This window comes from Chenopodium album, chromosome 14 (genome assembly GCF_948465745.1).
Source record: "Chenopodium album chromosome 14, dcCheAlbu1.1, whole genome shotgun sequence".
Lineage (NCBI taxonomy): Eukaryota > Viridiplantae > Streptophyta > Magnoliopsida > Caryophyllales > Amaranthaceae > Chenopodium > Chenopodium album.
In genome coordinates, this window is record NC_137847.1 from 8,640,197 (window position 1) to 8,650,175 (window position 9,979).

Sequence of the window (9,979 nt, forward strand, 5' to 3'; positions counted from 1 at the left end):
TATATTTGTCATAAAAATAATATAAAATATTTGGAATGATATTATTATAGAATCAAATATTCACCAAAAAAAAAAAGTTAAAAAGGAAGGAGAATTTTGGAGGGAAAAAACAGCATCAGGATGTGACATGTGTCACTCCCAATGTCTGTTTTAGTAATAAGTTATTGATTGTTTGTCTTGTCCTTTGCCAAGCTATACTTTTCATATAAGAGATTTTCAAGTCCATTTTGTTTCTAATTATACTAGTAGATTTTTTCACGTTAAATATTGCATTCATTTAATTATTTTTTTTTTTTTATTTTTTTTTTTTGAGAAACCCACAAAGGGGATTGATTAGATAAATCGACCAAAGCTACATCAATTACACCAGGCGGGATTACATCTTGCCATACTCTTTGACCCACCTCCCAAGGATGAAAATGAGCCACAAAGTGCACTACTTTGTTCCCTCCTTGCTAAACAAATGACCAAATAACACTATCAAAACTACTACAAAGCATAGAAATATCATCAATGATAAGAGAAAATTCACTCAAGTCTGCAGCCTTGTTCTTCAATGCTTGGATGACCTACAAGCAGTCATTCTCTACGACCAGCTCACGCACACCCAAGTTAGCAGCTACTTGCAAACCCCATTCAACTGCCTTAGCCTCAACAACACGCACTGCCCATGTAGCCTTAATCTGCTGAACTCATGCTGCCATAACAGTACCATCCTCGTTGCGCACTATAGCCCCCAATCCACATCCCAGCTCCCCCATAAACCCAGCATCCATATTCACCACACAGCAGGTAGCTCACCCCCACTTGCTACCACACCCTGCAACTCGGTCTTTTTCTCACGAGCATCAGAAACCTCCCCAACAATTTTCTGGGCATATTTCACCATATCAACAGTACTTCTCACTTCCCCCTCCATCACACGAGAGTTTCTTGCACCCCAAATTGCCCAATAAAGAGTGATTACAAACTCCACCTCAATCTCATCTAGCTCAAGGAAACAGGACTCCCACCACTCAATCACATTATAAGCTCGCACCATAGAAACAAAAGGATAGCCTAACTTACCCCAAACCTCTCTCGCAAGGCTATAGTCCTTCAAGGCATGAACGGTGGTTTTAAACCCCCTGCAACATACCGAACACTCAGGGTCATAATCTTTGATTCGGGACTGAATTGAGACTCGAGTTGGGAGAGCATTTTGACATGCTCTCCACGCAAAAACCTTAATCCGAGGAAGAACATTGAGCTGCCAGATTTTCTTCCAAATAGCACACGCATTGGTGGTGTTTGCCTCCTCCCGTCGCCTCTCATCATCAAATAACGCCCAATATGCAGACTTAACTGAGTAATCTCCCTTTTTCTCCAGATCCCAGCACAGAGAATCACTAGGCAACCAAGAACTAATGGGGATATTTATAATCCTGTCAACCTCGAAGGGTAAGAACAATTGGGACAACAAATCCACCTTCCAATAAGCGTTTTCCACATCAATCAAGTCACACACCATTATCTCTGGATTTGAATTCCCACGAGGGGAAATAAATTCAAAGATTGAGTCCCCGGGATCCATTGGTCAGACCAAACCTTTATGCTTTCACCATTCCCAACCCTCCACCTCATTCCCCTTCGAACTACCCATCTAACCTCCGCAATACCCCGCCAAGTATAGCTAGGATTTGAACCAATGGCAGCCTCCATAAACGATGAATTGGGGTAATACCGAGCTTTAAGAACTTACTCTAGTAAGCTGCCCGGATTATTAAGAAGCCGCCAAGACTGCTTGCCCAATAAAGCCCAATTACAGAGCTTAAAATCCCGAAAACCCAAGCCACCCTCCTTCGGTTTGCACAACTTTTTCCACGCCAACCAATGAATCTTCCTCTCCCCTTGTTTTGGCCCCACCAAAACTGCGCTACAAGCGATCTCAACTCATCACAAAAAGACAATGGAAACTTAAAAACACTCATTGCATAAGTAGGGAGAGATTGGGCCACTACCTTTATCATAACCTCCTTACCTGCCTTAGATAGTACCATCCCCTTCCAACCTTGTAGCTTCTTCCATAACTTCTCCTTCACACCCTTTGTAATGACTTTCTTAGACCTCCCAACCACCGTTGGAAGCCCAAGATACCGATCATGAATATAAACCATTCGAACCCCCAAACTATCCGCCAACTCCACTCTCTTGTTTTCCGGGACACCCTTGCTAAAAGAAATAGTCGTCTTCTCAATATTAATTTTTTGCCCCGAAGACTGCTCATAAACCTCAAGAACATCCCGAATTGCCTCCGAGTTGCCCAACGAAGCCTTTGAAAAAATTATACAATCATCGCCAAATAATAAATGGCTAATCGATAGGGCCGTTTGGGCAATGCGAACCCCATGGAGGCTACCTCGCTCTTCAGCACTACGAATCAGATGAGGAAAAACCTTTGCACACATGATGAATAAATAAGGAAAAATCGAATCACCTTGTTGAATACCTCTCCCAGGAGAAAATTCTTCCAAGGGCCTACCATTAACAAGCACAGATAAAGACACAGATCGAATACAATCCATAATACACCTCCGCCAATTATTATCAAAACCAAACTTATCAAGCACAACATCCAGGAAATTCCACTCAATCCTATCATAAGCTTTTGACATATCAAGCTTCATAGCCATACAACCACCTTTATTCGGCAAGTTTTTCATATGATGAAAAAGTTTGAAGGCAACCAGAATATTATCTGTAATCAATCTCCCTGGAGTAAAAGTACTCTGATTTACAGAAATTATCTTATCAAGAAATACTTTCAACCTGTTAGCAAGAACCTTCGAAACAAGTTTATAGACCACATTACACAAAGAAATTGGTCTAAAATCCATCATAGAATCAGCATTAGATTTTTTCGGAATAAGGGCAATGTAGGTTCGATTTAAGTACGATGGAATAGTAGCTCCCCGTAAAATACTCAACACATAATTGATAACAGAAGGGCCCAATATGCCAATAAGATTTTAAAAAATAAAGGACACATACCATCCGGCCTCGATCGGATGCATTTGACTCAATGCCAACTTCACCTCATCCCCCGTATAATCAGCTCTGAGAATGTTGTTCATGTCGTCAGTGACACAAGCTTGAAAGTTTTGCAAAGCTTGCTCGATGAGAGGTGGATTAGAAGTGGTAAAATATTTCGAAAGTACGAAACAGCTACCTTCCCCACGGCCTCATCACCCGAAACAAAAGAGCCCTCCTCATTCTTAATTCTGCTAATCATATTCTTTCGCTTTCGACCTAAGGCCCTTTTATGGAAGAATTTCGAATTTCTGTCTCCCTCTGTCAACCATAAGACCCTCGACCTCTGCCTCCAGTAAACCTCCTCATACATGACCAACCCCACAATATCATGGATTAGACTACGACGCTTAGCAAGCTGGGCAGTCGTTAGTGCATCCTTATTTAATTTTTTAAGCTTTTCCCTTTTTTTCCTCAACTCACAAAAGATATCCCCAAACTTAGAAAAGCTCCACTCTTTCAAATTGGAAGCACACATAGCAAGCTTAGACTCTAATTAAAACCACCACACCAAGCAGTTTCGATCACACGTTCACACCCTTCATCAGTTTGCCACACTTGTTCAAAGCGGAAGGGTTTATCACCAAGCTTACAATTCTCGTTTTTTCACAAATAAAGCTTAATAGGGGCGTGGTCGGACCATTTCTATCAATATGTATAAGGTGCGAATCAACAAAAATATCCCTCCAAGCCTCAGTAGCTAAAGCACGATTGAGTCTACTTTGAACATTCTCAACACCCTCTCTTCCATTATCATAAGTAAACTCATAGCCAGAGAAAGGAATGCTATTCAAACCACAAAAATTAGTCGCATCTCAAAAATTGCATTCATTTATTCTAATATTTCTTAATTTGTTTTTAGCTTTTGCTACCATCATACCCTATTACTTTTCAATCAAAAAAAAACCATCCATCTCTCTCATTTTTTGTTTTTGACATAAGCTCAAACAATATAAATTAAACAGTAGAAAAAGGAAGCTGTATTTCCAAGCTGATGTGCCCAGTGAATTATGTTAGGATCAACCTTGTGAAAGCTAAAGCAGGTGAAGATTCTGCCGATTTCTGAAATTTTTTGTAAGGTCCTTAAGATTTGAATGGCAAACCATCTCAATCTCAGTGCAATAATGCTAAAATTCCAAGAGGATTTCTCAGGCTCTAGGAACTTTGGCCCAAGAGGTCTCTAAGGAAAGACTTTTATGTCATTGCCCATTTAATTAAAGAGAAAGAGAAAGGTGGTGGACTCCCCTCCTGAATATTGTCAGCCGAAGTATCAATTCGTTTACGTTAGTTGAAGTACACCTGCACCCTGCATTGATAAATGTTTTCATAGTTTGGGCAATACTTTCCATTGGCATGTCTTATCTACCATGCAAGTTGGAATATATACCAACAAGAACATGATACCGTACTCAGTGGCGGATCCAGGAATTCTAAGTAGGGGTACCATTAAGCCATTGAACAATAAGAGAAAAAAAAGGGTTGAAACGAGTTATTATATATATTATCGTTAATTAATTAGCCTTTAAATTTTTACATTTATTTTGTTTTATAAAATTTTATTTCACAACTATGGACTAATTTAATTTACATTCTAGTTATCAATTTGATACAATGATTAAATTAAAATGTACTCTATATATTCAATAAATTATCTTTCTATATACTAGTATATACTATAAGTTTCCTTAATGCTTTACTCATATAAAACTAAATACTCTGTAGTAAATAAATTACTTACTAAATGTGTGTATTGAAATAAAATTGCAATAAAATAGGAAGAATTTCATCAAATAAATGCGTTTTTAAGAATAATAAGCTACTCATTTCCCAAAAAAAAAATTATTCATGATTGATATCATGTACAGTGAATAAAAAATGATTAAAGTATTAGTATATAAATTTTTCATAAATTGAATGAAAGACTTAAAAAAAATTAGTTGAATACATAATTAGTTATGCAAACAAAAAAAATTCCCGTCAAAAAAAATGCAAACAAATAAAGTAGAAGAAAAAGTTGAAAAAAAGAAGACAAAAAAAAAAAAAAGAACCTAAGAGATCTGTTGTTATACACAACTGGTCTCTTTAATTTGAAGCTAAGACCACCGAGTTAGGTGGTACGGAGCACTGGTAATTGCTATGGCTCAATCAAAGAGACCAGCTATCCAGAATAACAGGTCCCTTTGATCAGCAGTTCCCTCCCCCCCCCCCCCCCTCTCTTTTCCAAAGGGGTAGCACATATGCTACCTCTTGTGCCTTCTTAGATCCGCCAATGACCGTACCAATCAGATAGGTTTTGATACCATACCACCATGGACGGGTCAGTTCAATTTTTGAACATAATTAATTAGTGTAAACAACTACAATAATTCTTATAAAAATCAAGATAGTATAACAAGTGTTACACAATAACATAATAAGTCTTGCACAATGACATAATAAGTCTTAAACAATAACATAATCAAGTAGTCAAATGCCAAAAGGTGGATAATCAAAGGTTTTCATTCTCCAAATCTTTCAAGATATGCGCAACGTGGCTGCATAGAATACACGAAGGTATACATTAGATGATACCAATTGGATGAACCGTTTAAGTAAACTCATACCAACGTACATGTTAATCTGTTTATTGGTATTATTAACAAAGATAAATATACCAACGGTAAGTATTAATAAGTATAGTCGTATTATTAACAGAGATAGTTATACTAACAGATATAGTTGCAAAACAGTAAGTATAATACCAACAAGTGATCATAAATTTGTATGAATGGTAGTTGATGTAATACCTGGTTAACATCAAGAATGAGCTAGATATTAGGTCCCTAATATCTCGTTAATTTACAAAACTCATAAAAATGAATTAGAAGGATTTCAATGGGAAAACTATTTCTTTTGCAGATTTTTATTGTGTGTAAAATAGTTTAAATATTTGGAAATAATAATGTTGTGAATTGGGGGGAGAATAAGAAAACTCTCGCTGACAATGAAAATTGAGAGAAAAAACAACAAAATTTAGACAATTTATGACAAGAGCCTACATTTTTGTCCTCTTAGACTAAAATTAGTTGAGGCTGAGAAATTCTCTAGGTAGCATGATATCGTCCTTGTGAGATGGATAATGATAATTAATTTCTTTTCCCAACCAAGTAAAGTAGTAAGTGAGCAAAATGCAAATGTCAGGTCACCCACAAATCAAAACAACTTCAATTAAAAAGAATAAAAGATGTATTCTTTTCTTGGCAGCCTCTCTCCTCTTTCAAAATTGCGGTTTAAATAACTTATGAACATCTTCAATAATACAAATGGCCCATTAGCTCAGCTGGTTAGAGCGTCGTGCTAATAACGCGAAGGTCGCAGGTTCGAGACCTGCATGGGCCAGGTTTTTTTTATATGCTTCCCTTGCTGCATTATACATAGAATATACTCTGTATTAAAGTATAAAGCATGCAATGTGAAATATACATAATACTTTTTTTTATTACTCAATTATATATATTTTATAATCAAATATCTAACCATAATTATTAATTACAAATAATTAACGACACAAATTTACAAAGACAACATATACCCCTTCGTTCCACTCTTAATGCCCCACTTTCCTTTTACCGATGTCTTATTATGTTTGCTCCAAATCTTTGTTGGATAAAAGAGATACTAAGACATAAAAGCCTGAAATAAACAAATTATAACCCCCTCGTGCCACATGTCAACCAAATTCTAATAATTATAAAATAAATTCTCCCAAATGAAACAATCTTAGTCAGACGGAAGAAGTAACATAAATGTAATAATGGTCGTCATCTCTGATCAGGCAGATGAAAGCTAGCTAGCCGCCGAGGCAGCAGCAGGTAACTAGCACCAAGTAGACTCATGGTAAATGTAATCAAGAACAGCAATGACTCCAAAAACGAAGGCCTGATCAATTCCTGGTTGCACAACCACATGGTACAGATCTTTCCTTGTCATCACCCTTTCTATTTCTTCTTTAACTCCAACCTGCCATTTATTTAATAAATAAATGTACTACATCAGCATATAATAATGTCATTAGCAGCTACTCTATGGTCTATATACTAATTAGTAACATCTTTATGATTCAGACCTAGCTAGCATAGCTTAGCTTGTTTGGTCGACAGCATATGATGACATTGTGCTATGATTCTTTACTTTTGATCATTATTCTTACAGTAGCTTCATACAGATACATTAAATTCGTACGGAGTATCATGTTTTGATTACTTCTCTGGCTATCAAACATAATACTCCGTACTTCTATATATTGGAAAATAGTAGTCACATATACTAGTTTATAATTTCGGAAAATAATAGTCACATATACTAGTTTATAATTTCATATGTCAAAGAGAGTCCAACTATAACGAACTATAGAGGATCTATATTTAAACCTAGTTTCTTAAACTTAATGATGTATAAAGACTTGGAATAATGAGACTTATGTTAAATTTTTGAGAGAGCGAGGATTGTATGTTTAACAAATTAACAGTATAAGATTAATTATGATCGTGAAGCTTAATTAAACTATTCCCGCCCTTTCACAACATAGTTCAATTCAAATTATACCGTTAATGTATCAATTATTTCTAGACAGAGTGACCTAAGTATGTTGAAAAACAACTTGTAATCTAATGTATGTTGCCTAGCTTGGTTGATGTGGTAATGTGGAATGTACAATAATGCATTTATATTATGAACAACATTTCATGGTGGTGATGGAATAAAGCTAATTTCTAAAACTATCCACTATATATGGTGTATGTAGGTTATAGAGGCCAAGGGAATAAGAATATGTATCCACTATCAAACTTGCATTTTAAATTCGATTCGACCACGAAGGACTGAGGGAGTACGTGATCATTATCAAATTAGAAAATACTTGTATTTACCTTTTGTTCGGATTTAATTGTCACAATTGTACAAATTGGATGAAGTTACCAGATTCGATATGTTTAGAGGCTAAAAAAAAAAAAAGGGAGTTTAATTAAGGAATTGTTGAGTACGTACCTGTGCTATGATATTTCCCAATGAGTCCACAATGCTGCAATTCTTATCAGGAAAATGGCCTTTGATCTCAAAGTTCCAGTCTTTAACTTGCCCATTAACCTTGGGCTCAATTGAAATTCTAACTGGATTGTTTGTTGGGAAGCATGCGTTTTTATTAGGTTCTTTTATGCTGAAAACAGACTTTTCCAATCCTTCATAATCATAGTAGCCTTTCCATTTCTTGTATATGTTTAATGCTTGAACCAATCCACCCTATTATATCATAAGAAAACATGTCATATAATTATGATCAAATGAATTAATTACACCAAATTGTTAGGAGAAATATTCATCTTACAATCTCTCAAAACTTGAAAATGTACAATATCCTTTCATATAGTTGGCTAATTAATTAAGTTTGTACTTGAAATCACATGATTAAATTTTAATAATGACTAAAACTGAACTTACTCGACTAGGTAGAAAGTTATGATCATATATTATGATTAAACATTTGAAAACTTGAAACCAAATCAAACAACTCTTCCTATCTAAATGCGAATCATATGATCAATCTAATTTAAACGAACTATTTTCCATGTCTACAAGTCTACAACTCAAAACTTCGAGGTGAAGAAACAACATAAGTTGATTGTACAAAAAGGTACCGTGATTCTAGATTTACTTAGTGTATAAATGTATGTACATGTAATAAAAATACGCACCTTTAATTGGCGAATAAGAAGAATATTATCACCATCACCATCGCGAAGAATCAACTCTCCTTTTTTTCCAAGGATCCCACAACCATCAACTTGAAACACAACCTTTTGGCTACAATCAGTAACCACAAACCCGCCACCACCCACCGCTTGCGGCCGCTGCCTCACCACCAACACAACTTGTGAAGATGAGCAATACATCTTGCTTATAATTGGTAACAAGTAATTTGGTTTTGATGCTTCCATGTTTGGTTTTTTTAGAGTCTTATACTACAAAAAATATGTTCATGAAGCTAAGGTTTCCTAAGGGCCTAACTTCTTCTTATAGAAGAGTTTGCACAAAAAAGATCAAGTTCTTTTTATTATTTTAAATTAAATATAAGTTTAAAAGTATAATTCACAACAATGCATAGAAAAATGTATGGAATTCAAAGTTTGGCCGACCTTGACTTTGCATAAATCTATAATGTAAAAAGTTTAAGCATCTTATGGTATAGGTTAATGTTAGTTATAGCATGCATTGACGTTTCGTGCTAAACATAAAAGTTGGCCAATCATTTCCAATAAAAAAAGTATAGAGTTGCGTTGGTAGATATAGTTGCCCTTTTTATGCATTTCAAAAAGAAATACGTTACTTTTTGAAATTTGGCAAAGGTATGAAAATAGATAATACTAGACGTATGTTGTAATATATAGAGTAGAAAGGAATATTTCAAAAAACTTTAGTAGTTATTGCTTTAGATGATATGTATGGTGAAGTTAGAAATTAGTGTTTGGGTAGCTTGACGGGTTTGTTTTGGATTCTAGTACTATGACTTGTTGAATGTGTCTTTCCTTTAAAGATCACTAGTTATTACCTTGGGTAATGCCTTGGTTCGATATTTCATATATTATAATATGCGATTAAAATCTTATCTGTTGTTAAACAATTGTAATTTATTTCAATTGAAGGAGTATAAATTGATTTGATAATTTAGATTGTTTATATGTTAATTCGCATAATTAGTTCAAGTATTGGAAAGAGTCTTGTATTCATACTGCTTGTAATAGTTTGATCATTTGTGGCAGTTAACCAAGAACCCATGAAATTAAATAATTACTCTTAATTCCTTATACACAACATAAACGAACATAAATTCTAATTTGAATGAACGTTAGAATACTCCAAACAAATATTTTTACAA

The 9,979-nt window shown here is 35.2% G+C and overlaps 2 protein-coding genes and 1 non-coding gene across 3 annotated transcripts; 1 reads left to right on the plus strand and 2 right to left on the minus strand.

Annotated features, from left to right (window-relative positions):
* Window positions 1–778: 778 nt before the first annotated feature.
* LOC145577718 (uncharacterized) lies at window positions 779–1,573 on the minus strand. Its single transcript, XM_081635178.1, has one exon. The coding sequence runs from the start codon at window positions 1,571–1,573 to the stop codon at window positions 779–781; it is 795 nt and encodes a 264-aa protein (XP_081491304.1).
* A 4,800-nt stretch (window positions 1,574–6,373) lies between these two features.
* Window positions 6,374–6,447, plus strand: TRNAI-AAU (transfer RNA isoleucine (anticodon AAU)). Its single transcript has one exon. It is a non-coding gene; the product is annotated as a tRNA-Ile (tRNA).
* Window positions 6,448–6,648: 201 nt separating this feature from the next.
* On the minus strand, window positions 6,649–9,041 carry LOC145578815 (protein LURP-one-related 6-like). Its single transcript, XM_081636116.1, has 3 exons — window positions 8,799–9,041; window positions 8,095–8,346; window positions 6,649–7,068 (listed from the first exon to the last, which is right to left on the minus strand). The coding sequence occupies exons 1-3, from the start codon at window positions 9,039–9,041 to the stop codon at window positions 6,925–6,927; spliced, it is 639 nt and encodes a 212-aa protein (XP_081492242.1). The 3' UTR covers window positions 6,649–6,924.
* Window positions 9,042–9,979: the final 938 nt, after the last annotated feature.

What these genes read in the sequence shown, in the direction of transcription:
- LOC145577718 (XM_081635178.1), bottom strand. Translation starts at nt 1,573, where the DNA reads ATGGATCCCGGGGACTCAATCTTTGAATTTATTTCCCCTCGTGGGAAT.
- LOC145578815 (XM_081636116.1), bottom strand. Translation starts at nt 9,041, where the DNA reads ATGGAAGCATCAAAACCAAATTACTTGTTACCAATTATAAGCAAGATG. An exon ending in TTCTTATTCGCCAATTAAAG is followed by an intron (nt 8,347 to 8,798) that starts GTGCGTATTTTT and finishes ATGATATAATAG; the next exon opens with GGTGGATTGGTTCAAGCATT. An exon ending in TGGGAAATATCATAGCACAG is followed by an intron (nt 7,069 to 8,094) that starts GTACGTACTCAA and finishes AATAAATGGCAG; the next exon opens with GTTGGAGTTAAAGAAGAAAT.